The sequence below is a fragment of the Podarcis pityusensis genome (assembly GCF_964106645.2).
Source record: "Podarcis pityusensis genome assembly, chromosome: 3".
Taxonomy (NCBI): domain Eukaryota; kingdom Metazoa; phylum Chordata; class Lepidosauria; order Squamata; family Lacertidae; genus Podarcis; species Podarcis pityusensis.
The window spans coordinates 53,360,351-53,384,134 of NC_138026.1; the positions used below are offsets into that span (position 1 = coordinate 53,360,351).

Sequence of the window (23,784 nt, forward strand, 5' to 3'; positions counted from 1 at the left end):
GCCATGGTTAAACAGTCTTGTTTTGTTTTTTACTTTCACAGAGTGTGCCATTTTTATTTTATTTTTATCCCTTTTTAAACAGGCGGGTAGTTGGGAAAATATACATTTTTACTTTGCATTCAACTTTTAAAGTGACAGGCTGTAAATCTGCACATGTGAAATCGAAGGGTTCTTTTAAGCTAATAGGAAAAAACACACATGCCCTAAAGGCCAGCTATTTCAAATACATTTCCAGGATCTACTCTGCTGTTTTCCCCTCTCCTCTTAATGAAGACGTGTCACAGCTAGAGGCTTTATACACAATTCTAATGACTCCTGTACAAGCCTCCCACATTCCAAATCCTTTACTCCACAGCTGTGAACGTCAGCCAATCCGACATACACAGCCTTGGCTTGGCTGATGTTAACATGATCTCTCTCTCTCCCTCCCTCCCTCCCTCCTCCCCTTTGTGCAAGTACAGTAAGAAACTACTTCTATTGTCTTGATTGTTGAAAAGACTTTTTAATAGCCCAGTATTTAATTATGCCTAATAAATTAGACCTTTCTGTATATCTGAACCTTCTGCGTAGGGTGGCCAGATGCAAAGGAGGAGAGGGTTCTTGCAGCTGTATATGAAAGATGGAAATTTAGCAGTAATTCAAGCCATTCATGCTGAAATTCCCTCATCTTCCTATTAAAGGTGCAGGAGCCCTGTCCTCTTGGACTCTCCCATCCTTTTCCCCTTACAGGTGATGAGAAGGAGAGGATTCAAGTCCTGCAGCATGAGAATGCCATGCCCATAAAAATATATACCGTATTGGCCCAAATATAAGCCACACCCAAATATAGTATAAGCCACAACTTTAAAATTTGGGGGGGGAGAGAAAAAAAATACTCCAATATAAGCCGCTCCCTTAAAATTCCACAGGCACTCACACCCGTAAATGGTAAATGTTCCATTTTACCGTATGTCTGTTTCAGCAGCGATATCGTAAAAGCCCATTTTTGTAAGGTCGCGAATTTAAGCCGCACTTTAACTTTTCATGGTCGGAATTTGGAAAAAAGTGAGGCTTATATTCAAGCCAATATGGTACTTATGTTTGCATTGGAATTGTGAAGCCTTTGCAAGTACAGGGGGTGAAAGATGAAGTTAGTAAATAGAGACAGATGCAAGACTTCGTTAGAATAATATGCTTCATCAAATATTGATTTCACCCCTGCCAATGTTACAACACTATGCCTGCATAGGTGGTGGGATAGCAAGTAATACTTAATAAAGATTAATGCCCCCTGCCATCTTTTGCCATCCTGTCACCACAGCCATGATAAGGCCATTATTCCAACTAATTATACAGGCAGTAATAGTCTCACTGGGGAACACAGATCTCATACATGAAGATGGGAGGTAGGGAATATATCGCTATCGTGTTTTTTTACACCCGAAGTTCTTGTTGCCTGTGGTGCCCACAAGAGGCAAGCTGTGCTTTATGGAGGTCACATTCACATCTGTTCAAGATAGTGCTTGGGAGCCAATATACTCCCCCCCCCTTGCATTTCCTTTACCCACTGAGCGGCTAGGAGGCCTATAGTGCTGCCTTCAGTAAGCGTACTGCTGCTGTTGATTCTGCTCATCCGTGCGCATGCTCCTCCCCTGCCAAATGCTGCTTCCCCTTTAAGTGCAGGCAATCCAAAGGGCTGTACCGTATTATAGAATTTGTTTGTTCCACAAGTGGAGCAATTTGCTGGGATAACTGGTTCTCCATGCAGGACTTCTCCATGCCCACATTGCCAAGTACATTCATTCATTTAGTATGTTCATTTATTTATTTAACAAATTTTATATACTGCTTAATTGTAAGAAAACCTCTAAGTGGTTTGCAAGAACATTAGTTGTGTGAAAGGTATGTATGTGTACTGGACTGATGGGTAACTTCCATGTAGGGCTGGGGGAAGGGTAATTTTTCTGTATTCAACAAGATGGTTAGTGGGTGGTTGTGGATTTTACAGGAATGCTGTGGGAATTTCTTTCTTTGTTGCTACATTGGCTTTTGTTTATATAGATATTGCTGCTCTGTTGAATCTGTGACTGATAGAGCAAAGGATCACGAGCACATTATGAATTCTCAGAGGCTTTACACAAAACTAACCATAACTATCACTCTTGTTCCCTCCCCCTTTGTCCCCTCCCCCACCATCTAGGCTCCTTCAAAGATGGTCCGGCTGCCATTGAGACCTGGAGCTCTAATGCCACAATGAGGACTCACACACGGGGGGCTCCTAGTGTGTTTTTCATACATGTGGTTTGCTTCGCACTGGTCTACAGCAGCAATAACAGCCCAAGCACCGTGGTTCCTTTTGTCAATGCCAACTACGACAGCTACCCAATGCTCTACTTTTCCAGAGGAGAGATGCGGGATTTGCGATTCAAGGCCGCCAATTCACACCAACACATTTCGGCTCGGTTGGCTGAGGCTGTGCAGACCATGCTGTCAAACCCTTTGGAGTACCTTCCTCCCTGGGATCCCAAGGACTTCAGTGCTCGATGGAATGAGATTTACGGCAACAACTTGGGTGCTCTAGCAATGTTCTGCCTGCTTTATCCAGAGAACCTGGAAGCTATCAATATGGCCAGAGATTACATGGAAAGAATGGCGGCTCAGCCTAGTTGGTATATTTTTATCTTTGTTTCTACTGCCCCCTCCCCACAAAAAATCCATTTGTACTAAAAAAAAAAAAAAGATTTATATGAAGAGAAAGCAAGAAAAGGTTTTGGTTTTCTTCCTTAATTTTGTTTGAAATGAGTGCACATTTTCCAAAGCCTAAAGACATGGCAGATGCTTATACTGTAACTTTTTCCCCCAAACTACACATTATGTTAGTCATGTATGTAAACATGCATGCTTAATCAGACTGATTTTATTTTGGAGAAAAATCAGCTATGACACACTGATGTGGAATGGGCTCAGAATCCAGAACAGGGCTTGTATCCATTTTCTGCTGAAAATCCCCCCTGTCTGGTTGCCATTTGTCTCCTGAGGTGCTGCTTAAAGTAAAGGTTCTGTCTGTAGTCATGACATAGTGTCATTGTTCGCATGGGGCATTGTGCTCTTCAGGAACCCCACTGGGCTCTTGTGGGCAGTGAAATGGCAGCTTATTTATATATTAAAGTAGAAAAAGGAAGAAAATTCCTTGGCCACTTCATTTTTATTTTTAAATTCTGAACTTCCCTGAGATCTACAGGTATAGGGTAGTGTACAAATTTAATAAATACATAATAATAAATAAGTATTAAAGGCTAAGACTTCCTCCTAAAAGGTTTTAAGTGTCCGCTTCCATGGGCAGGCTCTTTTTTACAAGCAACTAATAGTCCTGCCAAAGAGGAAGGGATATTTGGCTCAGTCTTTGTTTATATGATAGCAGAAGAATATTATTTCAATATGAGTACTCAGTTACAAATATATCAAAACTTAAATGTTAACAGTTCATAGTAGGAGTTTCCACCCTGCACAAAGTATTTATTATGCTGTTTGCATTCTTTCCTGCAGTCTTTTCAACTTTATAATACTGTTTTAATACTGCCATGCACTGCTTTCTCACTTAGGTGCCTAATGAGTGTTAAAATTGTCTCCTACTTACTTCCATATCATTTGGTATGCTGTTCTTAATTACATCCTAGAAAAATCATATTTGCAATCAAATGAGCCATGGCAAATTCTTGCTCATATTCTGGTTTATTCCATGGAAACTCACATTTTAGTTCGATAGTTAAAAACATTTTGTATTCTCAGTTGTTTATATATTTTTTGTGCATCCTGAGGTTAAAATACAGCTTTAAGAGGATTCTGCATTGTAAAGCTTGATTATTTTAATCACCATTTCTAATCAGCTCAGTGGTAGAGCATCAGCTTTGCATGCACAATATACTGGGCTCCATCACTGGTACCTGCAGGTAGACCTGAGAGAGATCCCAATCTGAAGCCCTGGAGAGCTGCTGCCAATCAGGGTAAACATTACTGAGCTAAGTGTTTATGAAATTAATCTCATCTCAAAATCTGTAACTCAGGTTACACTTTTAAAGACACACCCTTTAACAAGTGAGATGTCTGTTATATGTTTAGGATTAATTTGTTTTTATTTTTGTATCGTAATGGTTCAGAGAGCAACAAAAACATTTCGTGATGAACGCTTACTCCAGATTGTCACAAATGCAGCAGGACCACAGTAATTCCTGCTACTGATATAGTAACTTGCTACAGTACATAGGGTCCTCAAGTTACAATGCTGGATGGACCCAGTTATGCAAGCCATTCAGCAAGTATGACGAGTGGAAGCCTGAGGAAATGATAGCATAGGCAAGATGGATGGAATTGGGAGGAGAGGTGGCATACTAGCGTGAATATTGCAGATAGAACCTAATTACCTGACCTCTCGCTTGATTTCAAGTTTTCCCATGTCTATAGCATTCACCTGTAACAAAATAGCCTCCCAGCTCTAGATCCAGCTTATTGGGCCATTTGAAAACTTTTACTGAAAAGTGTGAAAGTAACCATTGTTTTCTTTTTACAGTGTCTAGGCTGAATTGCCTGCACTGTAAAGCATCTCACTGCTTTATGGAATGTTTTGTTTCCTGTGCTTGGAATGCAGCTTGAAATCCTATCTTGTGTTTGTGTATCTTGCATTTGAACTTGGTTAAAAAGAAGAAGAAGAAGTTTGGTATATACTTTCACACTAAGTGCCTCGTTGGCTGCCTCTTTCAAAATAGAGATAATGCAGTAGATTGCATTTTCTCCTGTGCCACATCTTACAACTCTGTATTTTCAGGTAAAGTATTTTGTATTGTATTTGTCCATAGAGATTATGGCTTTTCAAGACCGGGGCATGTTGTTTTATGCCTATGATGATGATTTTTCAGAGAATGCTGCTGAGGAATGGGGAGCCTCAGGCTCAGGGGCCAAATTATGCCCTCCAGGCTCTTTATCTGACTCCTCCCATACAACACCTCCTTCCCAAGCCACTCTCCCTCTCTCCAGGCCATGCCCCTCACCTGCCCTGCTCCATACTCTCCCCAAGTGCTTTTGCCTGGCTGGAATGTGTCCTTGATGATGCCGCTGCATGGACAGACAGACATGCAAAAACCTTGACTTATAAGTGGCTGGATTGCAGTCGCTGTACGGGTTTAAGAGTCTCATTTGTTGCCCCACTCACCTTTGTTTCTGGCCCTACCCATCATTGGCATATAGCCCCATCATGGTACATGGCCATGAGGAAATGCAATTCTTGGGCTGAATAAGGTTCCCCACTCCTGCTTAATTATGATGATACCAGTGCCATAACAGTGGAAGAGAAAAAAGGAAAAGACAACCAAGAATGAATGTGAGCAAAAGGGTGCAATCCTAAACACATTAATAAGCCCCTTTAAACACAGTAGGATTTGCCTCTGGATAAATGTACGTAGGACTACAAGAATATGCTTTATTTCAGTGGAAGATGAGAATCAGAGGAGCAAGCCAAAGGCTTCTGTGGAAGAGGTGTGCAGTATCTTCAGCAGAGCTTAAAACAGAGTGAGAGATGAGCAGTTGGGAGGGAGGAGCAACATGGACACAGTTCTCCCCTAATTGTTCCTACCTACTTTGATGGGTGTTAGTGGACTGTGAATGTTCCCATAAAGAAATTGGGAATGGCCACAGACTATAAATAATTGGAAATCCCACCAGAAAGTGCAAATAGGAAAGCTGGCATGATTGACCCGAGACTTTTATGTTGCACAAGGCCTGATCAAAAATATTACTTTTATAAGATCCTGCTGCAACCTAGATTAAAAAGTAAGCACAGGTTAAGTGTCTTCTGTAGGAAAGTTGTCTATCCCACATACTAAGGACTCGGAGAAGATGTTGCATTTTCTTATGAATGTGCTAGCATAACCCCACTGATTTCAAAGTTCTAGGGAAGTGCAGGGTCTGTTTTGTTTTGAAAGCTCTTTTTTATCACAGAGGGATTCATTGGAGTAAATGGAATGCTTCACATCTGGGTTTTTCATAAAATTTTATTGGCAGTTTGAGTGGTTCATCTGTGTATTTGGGCTCTCTTGATTTCCACTGAGATGGTGCTGGCACCAAAGATGTTATCTCAAGTATAAAGGAACACCCCATCATGTTCAAGTATTCTCTAAAGCAAAATCTGCAACACAATAATATTTTCAGTTCTGTGTGACGTCACCGAATCGAATATGATGTGTGTTGTGGCACAGAAATGTATTTCTGCTAGGAAAAGCACGTAACATATATAAAAGTTAAGAGAATTTGTTATGGTGCAGCTCAGTGTTACAGTATTGGCCTGAATATAAGCCTCACTTTTTTCCAAAATTCTGACCTTGAAAAGTTAAAGTGCAGCTTAAATTCGTGACCTTACAAAAATTGGCTTTTACGATATCGCTGCTGAAACAGACATACAGTAAAATGGAACAGGTTTGAGTGCCTGCAGAATTTTAAGGGAGCGGCTTATATTGTCTTTTATTTTATCCCCCCCCCCCTTGATTTTTAAGGGTGCAGCTTATATACGGGTGTGGCTTATATTCAGGCCAATACGGTAATTTTAATTTGTATTGGGCACTATCCAGTACTGTGCAATTTCAGCCACCTTGTTCTGTCCTCTCCTCCGCAGCTCCTACACTCTCAAAATGGTCTACTCAAACCAGTGTGTGTGTGTGTGTGTGTGTGTGTGTGTGTGTGTAGGGCTACAGGAAGAAGAGGAAATCCATTCTGTCCATTCCAACTCTATATTGGAAAATATATTTCAGTTTCCTTATAGAAAAGTTATATAATAAAGTTAAAGTCAGGTTCTTTTTCTGTTTTTATTACTGCAGTAAATTTACAAGATGAAAAAAATAAAATAAAACTACATTCAGCTTTTGTTTACGAAGGCTAAGCAGAAAATGGAACAATGTCTCTCACAACAGGAAAATGATGATTTTTTAGAATTATTTTCAAAAGTTGCAATCTCCTTCAGCACCTCTTTTCCTTTTATAACTGTTTTGAAAACTGTTTCTATCTGCTGTATTTTTATAATTTCAATTGTTGTATAACCACTACAGTATTAGAACTATTTATAAATAATCCATTAGAAAAAAATATAAATAAATCTGGTAGCAGACTAGGTAAAAGAAAAGATAAGGGAAACTATATTCTAAAAATGATAAAATTAAGAGATTTGTTTAAAAAAGATCATAGAATCATAGAATCATAGAGTTGGAAGAGACCACAAGGGCCATCGAGTCCAACCCCCTGCCAAGCAGGAAACACCATTAGAGCACTCCTGACATATGGTTGTCAAGCCTCTGCTTAAAGACCTCCAAAGAAGGAGACTCCACCACACTCCTTGGCAGCAAATTCCACTGTCGAACAGCTCTTACTGTCAGGAAGTTCTTCCTAATGTTTAGGTGGAATCTTCTTTCTTGTAGTTTGGATCCATTGCTCCGTGTCCGCTTCTCTGGAGCAGCAGAAAACAACCTTTCTCCCTCCTCTATGTGACATCCTTTTATATATTTGAACATGGCTATCATATCACCCCTTAACCTCCTCTTCTCCAGGCTAAACATGCCCAGCTCCCTTAGCCGTTCCTCATAAGGCATAAGGCCTTTGACCATTTTGGTTGCCCTCCTCTGGACACGTTCCAGTTTGTCAGTGTCCTTCTTGAACTGTGGTGCCCAGAACTGGACACAGTACTCCAGGTGAGGTCTGACCAGAGCAGAATACAGTGGCACTATTGCTTCCCTTGATCTAGATGCTATACTCCTATTGATGAGGCCCAGAATTGCATTGGCTTTTTTAGCTGCCGCATCACACTGTTGACTCATGTCAAGTTTGTGGTCAACCAAGACTCCTAGATCCTTTTCACATGTACTGCTCTCAAGCCAGGTGTCACCCATCTTGTATTTGTGCCTCTCATTTTTTTTGCCCAAGTGTAATACTTTACATTTCTCCCTGTTAAAAGTCATCTTGTTTGTTTTGGCCCAGTTCTCTAATCTGTCAAGGTCATTTTGAAGTGTGATCCTGTCCTCTGGGGTGTTAGCCACCCCTCCCAGTTTGGTGTCATCTGCAAATTTGATCAGGATGCCCTTGAGTCCATCATCCAAGTCGTTGATAAAGATGTTGAATAAGACCGGGCCCAAGGCAGAACCCTGTGGCACCCCACTAGTCACTCTTCTCCAGGATGAAGAGGAACCATTGATGAGCACCCTTTGGGTTCGGTCAGTCAGCCAGTTACAAATCCACTGAGTGGTAGCATAGTCAAGACCGCATTTTACCAGCTTCTTTACAAGAATATCATGGGGCACCTTGTCAAATGCTTTGCTGAAATCAAGGTAGGCTACATCTACTGCGTTCCCTTCATCTACCAGGCTTGTAATTCTGTCAAAAAACAAGATCAGGTTAGTCTGACATGACTTATTTTTCAGAAATCCATGCTGACTATTGGTGATCACAGCATTCTTTTCTAGGTGCTCACAGACTGTTTGCTTAATGATCTGCTCCAGAATCTTCCCTGGTAGATGGGAGCAGTGATTCTAAAAATTAATCTATGCCTGTCTTTTATTAAGTATAATGTAATAACTTTAACAGGTTGTACATTTTAACTGGTTGTAAACAGAGCTCCTATCCCTAAATGATTTATATATCATCCTGGCATTTGCTGTATGACGTTTCTACAAAATATCATGGAAATATTATTATATTGCATGCTTGGAAGCACTGAAAGATAAACATTTTATGAATAGTTTGCTGTCAGGTGACTCCCTAGGAGGAAAATATTCACAGATGTTGCCTGTTGTGTAGTGATATTTTCCATATATTTTAAAGCCTGTTCAAGAACTCAGTGACATAATTTGAGTCTGATGCAAGGCCATATTTGAACTTTCACTTAAAGAAATTGAAAGGAGCTCTCTTAAACTTTCATTGTATTGCAGCTAGTAAACCACTCTTTTATAAGCTATGGTCTGCATGCACTATTTGTTTTGGTGCACCATTGGTGGAATTCAAGTGCACAGTGCAGATGGATTAATTTGAAACAGCCATTTCACACTGTACTTAGGCTTGTACTGTATCTGTTATTCAGAACTGCATCATTGTTTTCTGTTAAAAATGCAGAAAGTGAGAAATGCATCCCTAGGCATGCATTGGGTGTGTGCCTAGAAGCTGTAGCCAGTCAGAGTTCCTTGGTGTGTATCTCTGAATGTTTATGAACATGCATCTGCTCTTCATACATCACATATTTACTGTGGAAGAAAAGAGCAGCTTGGCCCTATTTAGTAATTGCCAAGGTATTTCAGAAGAGAGAGGCTGTTGGCAGTAGAACTTCTGCTTTCCATGTAGAAAGCCTCTGGTTAAATCCCTGGTGTGTCCAGGTGGGGGGGGGGAGAATGCCCCCAGTTCAAAACCATGGAGAGTTGCTGCTACTCGGTGTAGATACTACTGAGATAGATGGACCCATGGCCAGACTTTGGAATGTACTTTCTGAAGTTCTTAAGAAACCGGCCAAAACGAGTGCTTAAAAAGCCAACAACTTTATTGCGAAGATCAGCCAAGAACATCCCCACTCACATAGCTGCCTAGATTCTGGACCTCCTGTGGTTAGCAGGTAAAACTCCTCATCACTTGGTTACTGTGAAGTGTGTGATATATAAAGCAACACTTGACTGGAGTTGTGAACCACCCTACTTCCATCTAGGATTGGAAGAGTGCTGATTCCTTAACAATTTTAGCCACATGTCATCATCTCTGATTTAATGTTTTTAAGTATGATAGCTGCAATCAACCCCCTCTCCATTTTCTCTTGCTTTTTATTGAAGTCAGTGAAATTGCACCAGGATAAATAGGTTGTAGATCTGTATTATGTTACCAGATAGTGAATGAATAACATTTTGTCAACTGTGTAGGCTTCTAGTGTGGTTTTGAAAGTACATCGTGCCTCTTCTCAGTGGGTTGTACTATCCAATTTAAGTTACACTCAAATAGGTCCATTAGTAATAATGGATGTAAGTTAGTCATGTCAATTTCAGTAGGTCTATTTTGAGTATGACTTAATTGGATTTAACCCAGCTTTAATGAAAGTTAACATTGGTAGCAATTGTTTAGATTTTGTTTTCAGAGCTTGAATTTATTCTTAGCTAATCCCCCCATTAAGTGCTCTAGAAAATTTCTAATCTCCTTCCTTCAAAGGATTAAAGTTTAGCATTATACTGATTCGTGATGCAACAATAAATTTAAGAGATTCCATTCTTTGTCTTTCAAGGCAAGCCTGTAAGTTGGTATATTGAGTCCAAGCGAGGATTCTGATACTTGCATAGTTATCTACTTGTATATCACCAGTGCATGATAGTACTTTTCAAAACAAGAATTATTTAAATCCAATACAGTCTTTTTCTCTCCCCACCCCCATGTTATTCCTGAAGAAGAGTTTTTTGCTCTTCTGCTTCTGTTTTTACAGTTGTGAAACTTTTGCATAAGTTCTTCTTTCCGTAAAATAACTGATTTTCTTCCCCACCACAAAATTGAATAATTTCCTCTACTGAAGAATCTCTGTGTTTGAAACACATTGGGAAACACAGAAATGAACTAGTCAATAATTTGTTTGTATGTCCATTGGTTTTTCCTTTTAGTTCTATTCTTTGAAAAGCTGGCCATACCCAGCCAGTACCTTTGTGAAAGGTGTTAGAATGATTGCCAGTTTCAGGGTCTGTCCGGGCAAATTTTTGAGGTCACTTTTTTATTTCATTTCACTATTGAACCTTGATGTCGCTGCAGGAATATTCATGTATTTCAGATTCAGTTGTGCAGCCTCCTCAGCTGCACATTGAAAGAACAGGTTTCTCCTTAACTGGATTTGGGGAAGAAGTACATATATTTGATCAAAACATAGCAGGGTCACTGCTAAAATGTACTTCTGGGCACATCCTATTAGTAGGGAATGATTTTTTAAAAAGCCAGTCAGAATGCATCATTTGGATTGGTTCAGACAATCCAAAAGAACTTCCACATCACACATGTGCTAATCTTTTAACATGCCACAAGACTTGTTTTTTTTGCTGCAACAGGCTAGAAATGGTTTCATATAGCAGATGTTTCATGACCTTCAGGGAAGTAAGATAAATTTGGCATACGAAACATACCTTTGAATGAATGCATTGTGGCTTTTGTTCAACAGATAAATCTTAACAAACATCTGGCCTAGCCTAAAATATGCCTGACTTCAGGCTGCTGGCAGCTAGTGTTACTTTGATATGTTTCAGGCAAAGATTGGCTAGTCAGTCTTGGACCCAATCCATCGGAGACTGCCACTAGAAACTGAGCTAATGGCTGACAGATTTCTGAAGTCCCATGCTGCCAAAATGATTCACCAGACACATAGGTAGCATCTCTATATGGGATCCTGTAAGCTTGGTGTTTAGATATTCTGACAGAAGATCTTCAGGAGTTGTATAAACCAGAAGAGGTTCTGCAAAGAAAACTATTAATTCCCAACAAACAAAATTCAAACTGAAGTCAGTCTTCCTGCATTTGATAGTTTCTCTTTGGACTCAAGCTGGTGAGTCATTTATCTAAAGTGGAAACATGTGCAGATAAAGTTTGCTTATGATAAGGGCTATCTATTTCTATCTTTGAGCTGTTCTATACAGAAAAACACAAGGAAGATGGAGCAAGCTTGTTTTCTTAAAAAAAATATATTATTGTTATGAAATTGTACACATGAATCTTGAAACATGACATAACTAATAAGAAATAGATCACGGGGGAGTAAAACACTAAACATTATTTTACTTTTTTTTTACATTATTTCACATAATAATGAAGTCATTACAGTAAATCAGTAAAATGATTTTTTTCAATGAATCACCTTATTGGATGACATCAATTCCACCACATGGCTAAACTGGCTTGCTTCATAACAGCAACTTAAATTCAGAATGCCCCAGCTGCCAACTGGGTATAATAAATACTTTTTAATATGTGATCGGTCTGATTGAAATATAAACTTGCTAAGTCCCCCTCCCCCCCCCATTTCTTCAGATGAGCAGGTATGCAGAATGGCAGCATCTGGAACAAAAGAAGTAACTGCAGTACAATCATCATTTTAGAAGCAGCCAGTTGGTCCATAATGAAGTGTCTCAATTTATGACAACATATTCTATTCGTATTTATACCTTTCCAAACCATACTAGAATTAGACTGATACAACTTGTTCAAAATATGCATGATTGGTACCCCTAGATATTTAAGCAAGCTTGTTTTTCTCCTGCTCCAGAGCAGGCACCCCCCACCTGCAGCTCTCCAAATGTTTTGGCCTACAACTCCCATGATCCCTAGCTAACAGACCAGTGGTCAGGGATGATGGGAATTGTAGTCCAAAACATCTGGAGGGCCGACGGTTGGGGATGCCTGCTCCAGAGGATAGGTCCCAAACCAAGGGATTCAACTTAAAAAAAAGGTGATTCTGAGTAAACATTATGAAGAACTTTCTAACAGTAAGAGCTGTGCAATGGACTACCTTGGAAGGTGGTAGACTCTCCTTCCTTGGAGGTTTAAAAGTGGAGATTGGGTGGTCATCTGTCATGGATGCTTTAGCTGAGATTCCTGCATTGCAAAGAGTTGAACTAAATGGCCCTTGCCGTCCCTTCCAGCTCTACAGTACTATGAATTGTACACAATTTCAACAAAATTCAGAAGTGGGTTGTGTGCTTTAGTGTTTCCCCTTTCCAAAAATCCCTGTGGTATAAATTCCACAATAAAAACCACAATGTGTACAGCTGGAAAGCTCAGATTCTTTATTAAATATCCCACAAAGTCTTTGGATAGTGGTTTTCTCCCCCCCCCCTTTTTTTTCTAAAAAAAAAGCCTATTAACAGTGTTCTTTTTAAAAAAGCTTGACAGAGCCATAATGATTCAATAAAGCCCAATTAATTTATTGAATTCCATGTAGATGTGTGTCCCCACCCCCCACCCCAAGGGTAGAAGTCAAAGCATGTCACGGTTTCTGGGAAGTTTATCTACATGTCCCTAGAGGAAGTGCTTTAGTTGCAATGAATGTAGAGGAGACAAAAACACTTTGAGTACAATGTGGACAGAGCAAAGTTGATCAGCAGGCTGACCAGTGTTCCTAAGCTCAGTGGCTTTGAAGACACAATGTAAAAACTCCCTGGAATTTGTGTAGGCTTGTCCATAGAAATGAGTTTAGTGTCTTGGAGTACCCTCCAAAAAAATGGGGGTGGGGGAAGCTTAATGTTTTCAGATGGAATTTACATGTTTCTGGTGGAAATGCATGCAGATCTGGTTTCAGAATCAAAGCTCTTAGGATAAGTAATAGCATTACTTTAGGTTGCTGTTTTGGGAATTTGATATGAAAACAAAATACAGACTATAGGCTGAGAGAGGAAAAGGTTCAAAAACTGAGAGAGGAGAATTGGACAACCAAATCTGAAATGACAGCTGAGGCCTTGTATGTGAAACGAGGGTATTGATGGAAAGGGAAACAAAGGCAGAAGTCAGCAATCCATCTCTGTTTTGATCCAGCAGTTGCTAGATGGCTGTAGGTCACTTGTCTACCAAGGATCAAAGGTTGTGCATCACTAACTGACTCTCAGCTGCTACAGGATATTTAACATGTTGAATTTTGATATAGGATTTGTTGCCTCTCCTACTTCCTCCCATTCTTCTCCTTACCTCTCTGTCCTAATGTGTTATTAAGTACGCCCAGGTGAGGATTCAGGAACTGGAGTGTGATATACTCCTACATCATAGAAATATATCACAGCAGTTTGCAACAATATAAAGCCATAAAACCATACAGTAATATCATAAATAAAAACAAGTTAAAATTAAAAGAATTAAAAGCAAACATCAGCACACCATTGTGGGCATGTACTCTTTAATTGCCTGCAAAGGCCTGGCAGAATAGAAAAGTTTTCAGCAGGCATTTATAAGTTGGCACAGAAGGTGCCTGCTGAATCTCTGCTGGCAGGATGTTCCAGTACACAGAATGGGGATAAACCAGGGGCTTCTCAGAGCAGAGGCATTCCCACATTGGGAAGGGCCATACCACAGTGGGAGAGCATCAGAAATGGTCCCCAGAATCTCCAGGTAGGGCTGGGGGAGACACCTGTTGGGAACCCTGGAGAGCTGCTGCCAGTCAGTGTAGACAATACTGAACTAGATGGACCAGTGGTCCAACTCGGTATAAGTCAGCTTCCAATGTTCCTATTTTATTCAAAGCACTTTCATACTGAAAATATTCCCTCTGCGCCCTACCAGAAACTCTAAAGAATGCTAGTTCTATCACACTATTATTTATCAGACCACACCTCTCTGATTTTGTTGTAGGGACAGCAGTGGGAAATGGTTAAGTGTTCATTCATTCACGTATTTTAAGCCATGATAGGCCAACACTAGTTACGTATTAAAAATATAATTTTCCAGGCACTTTTTTTCACTCTTAAATGAAATGTCTACTTTGTATATTGCTAAGGATGGTGGTACCAAAGCTGCTTTTCCACACTGCAAAAGCAGCTTAACCCAAACCAAACCCGAGTCCCAGATTTATTGAACAGAGTGAAATTTCTCCCAGTTGTGGCTTGCATGTGTCTATCAAGTCCTCATCTTTACTTCCTGCCTCTGCAGGGCCGCAGTTTTGGCAAAATCAAAGTACAGAAAACAAGCAATTAATGCCACACTAAATGCAGAGTTTATTGGGGATAACTTGGTGAGGTTTTAAATATTTGCCTCTTGATAAACATGGGATAGCTCTGGGCAGCCGTTCATTAAAAATGTGGAACAGTTGCTAGCATGGGCTGCTTTTTGAGCCATTGCCTTTTGTGAAGTAAACTGCAAGGGAATAGCAGTGTAAATTATGAGTGTGGCAGACAGACAGATACTGACATGAAGGTCCAGTGATATTTAATATGTTCAGAGTTTAATCCAAGATTAAATGTTTGAAGTTCATTTGAGTTTCTGCAATTAGAGAAGCCTTTGTGGGAGGAAGGGGGAGGGTAACCACCCAAAAACTTTCTCAGTAGATGTAATGTTTTGGTAAGGCTGTGCTTAGCGCTGTTCCTTTCAGCTTGATTCCAGTGATCCCATAGTACATTTTTTAAGGCAAATAAATGACTCCACAGTGTGAATGTGTAAATAGGTCCTTTTAAATCACCAATGGTCTGGCATAATCAGTGGTTTGCTGTGGTATTTTTCAAAAGCTAGAGTGTTAAAAAGGTTTGTGTAGGTATAAAATGTTTGCATTTTATGAAGCATCAGTATGTTACACAGCTCATATGAAGACTGTATAACGTTTTTATTGCTTTTTACTTCTATAAACGTTGTAGATTTTAAAGTGTCCACCTAACGTATAAAGGAAACTCGTAAATGTTCAGCCATTTATGGGCAGCAGTTTCTCTAGGGTTCAGTCACCTCCATCCCACAAACACACATATGGATTTTGCATAATTTCTAGCATCTTAAGTAGGTGGCAGAGCAATTCAACCCCCTGTCAGCACAAGGATCCAGCCATATGGATATTACTGTATGACTAAAATGAATAGAGTTGACCCTTCTCTTGTCTTCCACAGGCTGGTGAAGGATGCACCATGGGATGAGGTCCCTCTCGCTCACTCTTTGGTTGGATTTGCCACTGCTTATGATTTCTTGTACAACTATCTTAGCAAGTCCCAGCAGGAAAGATTTCTTGAGGTGATTGCCAATGCCTCAGGATACATGTATGAAGCATCATACAGGCGGGGATGGGGATTCCAGTACCTGCACAACCACCAGCCAACCAACTGCGTGGCCTTGCTGGCAGGAAGCCTGGTTCTGATGAATCAAGGTATGTGCTGAACAATGAGAGAGTCATTTTTTAAAAAAGCATGATTGAATCAGTAGCGTTTTCTAGTTGTGAACAAAAGTTTCAGAAGTTGATACAGTTGCTTGATAATCAACAGCTAGTGCAACCAACTGGAAAGGGTATGTTGGGACCTGCCTCAAGTAGGCAGACCACAGCTGCCTTCCACTTACATTGATTTACAGCACAGTAATAACTCGCTTCTCACTTACTGAAGTCATCTGGGTTTACTGCCAGGTAGCCGTGATTAGGATTGCAGCTTTAGTTTATTTTCAGGACATCGCCTTGAGAAGTGTTACTGAAGAAGCTCGCTGTTTCTTACTCTTTCTTCTTCAGAATGCATTTGCAAGTAATTTATTTATCCTGTATGTTTTGTAAAACAGCTTGAACGGGAAGGATATAACATGTGATATAATAGAGGGAGAAAAAATTATCTCTGTCCATTTATTCCACACCCTGCAAAACTGTATAAACCTCCTTCATCATTTGCCTATTTTTCTAAACTAAAAAGTCCCAACTGCTTTAGCCTTTCTTTGTGGGGAAGGGTTTCAACCCCTTGATCAATTTGGTTGTCTTTTTCTGCTGGTTTCCTGGTTGTTTTTGAGTTGGATAGACCAGAATTGTACATAGTAAGATTCCATGAAATCCAGCCACATCAAATATTGATTGAAGTGGTGCATCACATTTCCCTTCCCTCCCTTAATCAACCCTAGCATGGATTTTGCCTTTTTCTCCACTGATCCACACTGAGTTGCATCTTCCTTGAGCTATCCACCACAAACCCATGACCTTTCGTTTAGTCAGTCACTGACAACCACTGGTCATTGGCCAGGCATGATCCCTTGGCAGAAAACTTGGGCATTACATGTTATCAAAGGCTTGTCTCCTATATATGGATCCAGCTTAATACACCTCACCAAGGCTGCATGTAAGTAACTGCTGCTTGGAGCAGAAGCAGCCAACTCACATAAGTAGGAAGATGGATCATGCCCCTGGCCTTCACTTGAGGTTTTGGAATAATTCATTTTTAACGAAAGCTGATATTCAGGGGAAGCTGAATTCTTTGCCACTTTCAGTTTGGATATTTTCATAGAATACTTTCCATCCTGGTCATAAACTAGTATGTGTAATTTTTTATATATCTGTGTTTAAAAATGACATTTTATAGATCGTATCTCTATTGGGTATAATATTCTCAATATTACCTTCCAGGTTATCTTCAGGAAGCATACCTGTGGACTAAGCAAGTCCTTGCAATCATGGAAAAGTCTATAGTTCTGCTTCAGGAAGTGACAGATGGATCTCTCTATGAAGGAGTAGCATATGGCAGCTACACCACCAGATCCCTTTTCCAATACATGTTCCTTGTTCAAAGGCACTTTGACATTAACCACTTTAAACACCCCTGGCTTAAAGAACATTTTGCTTTTATGTACAGGACAGTTCTGCCAGGTAAGCAGCTCGAATCAGCTTCAAAATAAATGACCAATGGGTCTTTAGATGAAGCCCCAAGTTGTGAGATTCTTGTGTACAGTGGCAGGCTGCATGCCAGTATCAAACTGTAGCCCCTCCTGACAGGAGATAAATGCTGCTGGAGCTGAGCAGCACCAACCAGCTGTCAAGTGATACACACAGTGCAATCACACCTAAAAATCTGTTCCTGCACACATAGAGGATTCTCTGGATCACAGTGATCCAGAATATTTGGGTTGGATCCAAAAGTGCATTTTTTAATGCAGAAAGCACTTTCTGCTTTTCTTGCCCATTTGCCCATTCAGCTTGCCCATTTGCCCAACTTGCCTCTCCACCCCCAGGTAACTAGCAGTGCTGCTGCTGCTGGGAGGCTAGTGCTGCACCTCTACCCCACCAGGCAAGGCGTTCCTGCTGAAAAGGGAGTTAATATTGTGATATGGATCTTCCTGCTGCAACTAGACTATGAAGTTGGACCACAATTTATTAAACCAGGCAAACCATCCTTATTAGAATGCCTGCTACAACACAAGTATTCCCATACGTGTACATATAACTGAGGCAATACCACTTCACAACTTTATACTGTTGTTGGGTTTGAGATTAACAAAAAAGGGGGTGTCTGTTGAAACTCTTTTCTTAAATTGATTGCATGCCAGATAAAACATTATTCAAGAGCATAGTTAGAATCCTGGAAATCTTTAATTCCCAAGGACTCCCTCTGACTTCAGCAGGACACTCCCATCGCTGTACTCAAATATGCAGTGTTGAGTAATGTGATTACATGGATACATGTCTGATTTTACTTTTCCTCATAGGATTCCAAAGGACAGTTGCTATTGCAGATTCCAACTACAATTGGTTTTATGGACCAGAGAGCCAGTTGGTGTTCCTGGACAAGTTCGTTATGCGCAATGGTAGTGGAAATTGGTTGGCTGATCAGATAAGGAGGAACCGAGTGCTTGAAGGCCCAGGGACACCATCCAAAGGGCAGCGTTGGTGCACGCTTCACACTGAATTTATCTGGTACGAGACAAACAAATCCTAATGCAGAGAGACTTTTGAGGGTCCTCTGCCAATGTATGTAGGAATATTGTACTCTGTCCATGTGCTACCTTGGACAAAAACTGACTGGCATGAATTTAACATCCTTATGAACTTGGAATAAATTTTGAAATTCTGAAAGCAGCATCTAATGAAAACTGAAGAAAAAATTGGCAGTAATTTTGTGCAAACCTCAGCCCCAACCTGCCCCCTGCCCCGCAAAAGAATAATAATCAACTTATGGCACAGAAGAAGCCTTGTGGGGTTTGCCATTGGCTGGAAATTAGGCTCCTGAGTATGTACAAAATTATCTTTTACTGTCAGATCACAGAGGTTTGTAGGTATTATATGCCTCCCATTTCAGCTCAGGAAACAGAGAAGACTACAAACCCCATGATCCCCAGCAGAAAATGATGTTCATGAATATACTTAGGAGCATCATTTCTATCCAAGGATAGATCCAGCAAGGCTTCTCCTTTGTCTAGTGAGTCTTCCTTACTGTGGGATACCTCCTCCTCATTCTTAGAAGTAGGTTTGTTTGTATGTTTTATTAGGAGTCCTGGCTTGGTGGGCTAGGTTGGGGGGACAAATACCATTTTGAGCAAGATACACATTTAAAGTGATCTGAACCTGCCTTGAAATGGAGAAATGCTTCTTTTCTAATGGGAAGTTCACAAATTCTTATTTGGTGCCATCCCCAGTGTCAAGGACTGGAGCTTTTCATGACTACTCTTCCCTGAATCTTCCTCATCTGAAATATTGCCTTCCCTAGTTGTTTGCAGATATTCTAGATCATGCGAGTTCCTGTAGTGTAAGATGCTATAATTCCTGCTTATAGATAAGCAAAATCTGCATTTAATCAGGACAGTATTCTTCAGTAAGGATGGTTAGAGAACGGAATATTGTTACCTATTAATATTTAACTGAGAAAATCAAAAGAGATGAATAATTAATGCCTATTATTGTCATTCTTTTATTTTTATTTTTGGAAAGGTATGATGCAAGCCTGGGTTTAGTACCTCCTCCAGACTATGGCATTCCAAAACTGCATTATTTTGAGGACTGGGGAGTTGTAACATATGGAAGTGCACTGCCGGCCGAAGTCAACAGACCTTTCCTCTCCTTCAAATCAGGAAAACTGGGAGGACGTGCAATATATGATATTGTTCACCAAAATAAATACAAAGACTGGATAAAAGGCTGGAGGAACTTCAATGCTGGCCACGAACACCCAGATCAGAACTCCTTCACTTTTGCCCCCAATGGTGTTCCTTTCATAACAGAAGCTCTGTATGGACCAAAATACACATTTTTAAATAATGCACTGATGTTTTCTCCAGCTGTGTCAAAGAGCTGTTTTTACCCCTGGGAAGGGCAAGTTACTGAAGACTGCTCATCAAAGTGGTTGAAATATAAACATGACTTGGCTGCAGATTGCCAAGGGAGAGTGGTTGCTGCTATGGAAAGAAGTGGGATCATCTTCATCAGGGGTGAAGGAGTGGGTGCGTACAACCCCAAACTAAAACTGAAAAGCCTCCAAAGAAACCTGTTACTTATACACCCCCAGCTCCTCTTGCTAGTGGACCAAATACTTATTGACGATGGTAGCCCCTTGGAGACAGTAGCCAGCTTCTTCCACAATGTGGATGTGCCTTTTGAGGAAACAGTTATTGACGATGTCCACGGGGCCTTCATTAGGCAACGAGATGGAATGTACAAGATGTACTGGATGGATGACACTGGCTACAGTGAAAAAGGTGTCATTGCCTCAAGAATGTATCCCAGAGGCTACCCTTACAATGGGACAAACTATGTGAATGTCACGACTCACCTGCGAGCCCCAGTCACGAGAGCTGTGTACCTCTTTATTGGGCCTTCCATTGAGGTCCAAAGCTTCAGCGTCCATGGGGATTCTCAGCAATTAGATGTCTTCATAACAACCGATGAGCACGCCTATGCCGTCTATTTATGGACCGGTGAGGATAAAAGCCGCTCTGTCTTTGCACAAGTTATTGCAGACCGCCATAAAGTTCTGTTTGACCAAGCCTCAGCTATTACCAGCCCCCCGGTATCAGAAGTCAGAGACTACATGGGGATAGTAGAAAAGAACATTCAGCATTTCAAGCCTGTCTTCCAGCAGCTAGAGAAACAGATACTTTCCCGTGTGCGGAACACAGACAGCTTCAGAAAGACAGCTGAGCGCCTGCTGCGGTTTTCAGATAAAAGGCAGACGGAGGAGGCCATTGACAGGATATTTGCAATCTCACAACAGCAGCAGCAAGGCAAAGCAAAGAAGAACAGAAAGATGGCTAAAGGCTATAAGTACGTTGATGCTGGTCCCGACATTTTTGCACAGTTTGAAGTGAATGAAAGAAAAGTTCGACAGAAGGCGCAGACTTTGGCTCAGAAAGAATTGCCTGTGGATGAAGATGAGGAAATGAAAGATCTTCTTGATTTTGCAGATATTACATATGGGAAACACAAGGACAGTGTGTTATTCAAAGGCCGATCTGGTCTTGCACAGATGCTGGCAACTGCTCGAAGCAGTGCTCCTTCGATGTCAGCATCTTACACCCGCCTCTTCCTCATTCTGAACATTGTTATTTTCTTTGTCATGCTAGCCATGCAACTCACTTGGTTCCAAAAAGCCAAGAGCCTGCATAGCCAAAGATGTCTTTATGCGATCTTGCTAATTGACAGCTGTATATTATTGTGGCTGTATTCCTCTTGTTCTCAGTCACAATGCTAGCAATAAAAACCCCAGTGATTGCTACTTGACCATTCTGTGATTAGATATGTCTTTGCAGAGCATTAAGCCTAATAGGGCCAGAATATATTTTGTTCATCTTCTGACACATTCCAGAAACCCTTGTGGGATTGTTGAATTATTGTAGTCAGAGAAGATAAAGTTAATGGGCATTGGGGCACTGAACACATATCTCAAAGTACCACCTAGATATGGGTCAAGTTGCATTTGTCCTAAGAATGAATGTTACATGTCCTTGTTCTGAACTCAATATGTGGCATTACATTTCCTTCTTCAATAGAGAAATTATATCTCTCAGATGAGTTGTTCCATAACTTTTGTGAAGTTTTTAAAATATGTAACTATTTTAACAGTCCCCCAAACTGGTTGTTCACACATGCAGCAAGGTTTTTAGCCAAAGGATTTCATCCTTTCTGTCTAGCCAGAGATAATTATATGAAGGGAGGGTGACGAGAAGTGCTATTGATTATTTGTTGCGTCTTACTGCTTACCTGTCTTAAAACGTAGGCACTACTGTATAGCACTTCCTGTCAGTATCACTATCATTTTCTCTCTATCGCCAGTAACAGAAAGTGCTGCTTGCCTTGCCCCCACCTCCAGTCAAGACTATGCAAGATCCTTCTTCCAATCTTTGTAAGCAGAAAGCCAGTTTGGGCTAACTAACAGCTCCTGGAGCATCAAGACCCTATCGTGTGTGAATGCTTAAATGGGAAATTATGACGCCATAAGCCAAATGCTGTCATTTGTCCTTTTCCCCATTTATGCTGGAAGGAAAGAGCAGCGAGCTCATGTTATTTGGTCAGTGCAATGCAGAGGCAGCTGGGCCCATAAATAAAATCTCGAATGAGACAATAAGGTATCTTTGCGCTGGCACACACTTGCATTTTCATCACTTAACGCCTGCCTAATTGAGGGATGAGTCATATATTGTAACATACACAACAAGCCATCAATAATTTTGTAAGATCCTCTCAAGTGAAGGCTTAGCCACACTTCTTCTTGTCCTGTTGCTTTCCCCCCAGGGAAAACGCTTTAGTGCTCAATCAGAGCACACAGCAATTTGGGTTTTCTCTGAATTGATGTTTGCTTCGACTTAGCACTAAAGAGCAGGGCAAGGGAAAAACCCCTCGCACGTTTGCCTAGAAAGTGCAAGTCAAGTGAATAAACACTCAGACCTGTGCTTTCTAGACACAAAATTGTGGACGAGGCCTGAGTTTCACTAGTGTCAGTTCACATAATCTGTTGCCAGTCAGCAAATGTTTCATGTTCAGGTAGATGACCCTCATGGCCCCTTCTATCTCTACAATGACATGATTTTATATGAGCCAGAATTTAGCTTTCCTGAAGAAGCCAGGGGAACGCATTAGGTAACTGGGGAAAAGGGAACAGGGGTGTTCATGATGGGTGCTCAGCCCCATCTATACCAAAGTGCTATCCAGTTGGGAATGTTTGTATTGAGAGTGTGGGTGAAATGTATAGGATAATGTACATTTTTGTGGAATTACTTCTAGGTGGGATTCTAGATGCCATAGACCTCTAGTTGACCACTGTGAATAGATGCTGGACTAGATGGGCCTTTGGTCGGATCCAGTAGAGTTCTTTTTATGTTCTTAGCAGTCTTTCTGTGTGGAAATTTTCTGAGATTAACTGATTGATGAGGCCCTAGCTCCTCCCAGTTTTTAGGATATCGGCCCTGTATGTATCTAGAAGTTCCTGAAACAAGAAAAGACATCGCTTCTGCAATTAATGAATGTGCCTCGCTTGCATGCAGGAATCGTGGGGATGATATTTAAATCCAAGGCATTTGAAAATGAATATGAGTTGAGGAAATGGTTTTTATTGTACACATTGAAGAAAATACAGTGCTTTTTCCAAATGCATTTTGCTAAATAAAGAGATTATAAATGTCTGTGGTATCTCAAACTTTTGCTTAATTTTTCTTCTTTTGTTGTGCATCCATACAATAAGGAACATCTGATTTCTTATTTTATGCACATTGACCTCACATAATTTGTTGCTCAAGATAGAAGAAAACTTCCAACAGCTTTTGCTTTTAAAAAAACCTGAATTTCTATTTTTTAAAAAAGTCGTTTTTTAAAAAAAAGTTTTAAAAAATCTCTCATAGCTGTGCAAAAATATTTGAATATGTCTGGGGAGGTTTCCCATGAACTGTACAATTTGTCTTTCCTCCCATGGTTCCAATCTCCTTTGCTCTTACTGTTCTCCAGCTTTTGCCCTTGTAAAAATCATTTTTGGAAAGTTAAGAGTGGATACAAAATAATTATGCACTAATGCTCCAATTCTGCACGGGTGGAGGAAGGAGAGAAATCCCAAAGCACTTCTTCCACCGTATCCACTTCCCTGCTGGGTTCTGATTTATATAGTACCAGTTCCTGAGTCAATGTAATGTTTTCTTTTGTTTGGGGGTATGTTGGGGCTTGGAAACACTTTGGATCCAAACTTCCTCTGGTCCTCTACTACTAGGTACCCTTTTTGGTCCTACCAATGTCTGAGCTCCAACACCAGCAGGACCAGGGTCATGGAGATTTCTTTAGTCAGTAAAGTTAAACATTGGATCTCTGTCTCTCAGGTCAGAAATTCCTAGTACCTTTTGCCCCTGTGGTGCCCTCCCATGGGCCATAGGATTTCA

At 40.6% G+C, this 23,784-nt stretch overlaps 1 protein-coding gene across 3 annotated transcripts in view; it reads left to right on the forward strand.

The window, feature by feature from the left end:
* Positions 1–23,043, forward strand: part of LOC308474277 (dermatan-sulfate epimerase) — a 145,400-nt gene extending 122,357 nt beyond the window's left edge. For 2 of the 3 annotated variants that reach the window (XM_081000377.1, XM_081000375.1), the window contains 5 exons: positions 2,180–2,648; positions 15,585–15,838; positions 17,066–17,305; positions 18,142–18,349; positions 19,361–23,043. In XM_081000377.1, coding sequence (XP_080856503.1) covers positions 2,180–2,648; positions 15,585–15,838; positions 17,066–17,305; positions 18,142–18,349; positions 19,361–21,116 — 2,927 coding nt within the window. In that variant the 3' untranslated portion in view covers positions 21,117–23,043. Of the gene's footprint in view, positions 1–2,179; positions 2,649–15,584; positions 15,839–17,065; positions 17,306–18,141; positions 18,350–19,360 lie in introns of those variants that run through there. The other variant, XM_081000376.1, reaches the window with a different exon arrangement.
* Positions 23,044–23,784: the final 741 nt, after the last annotated feature.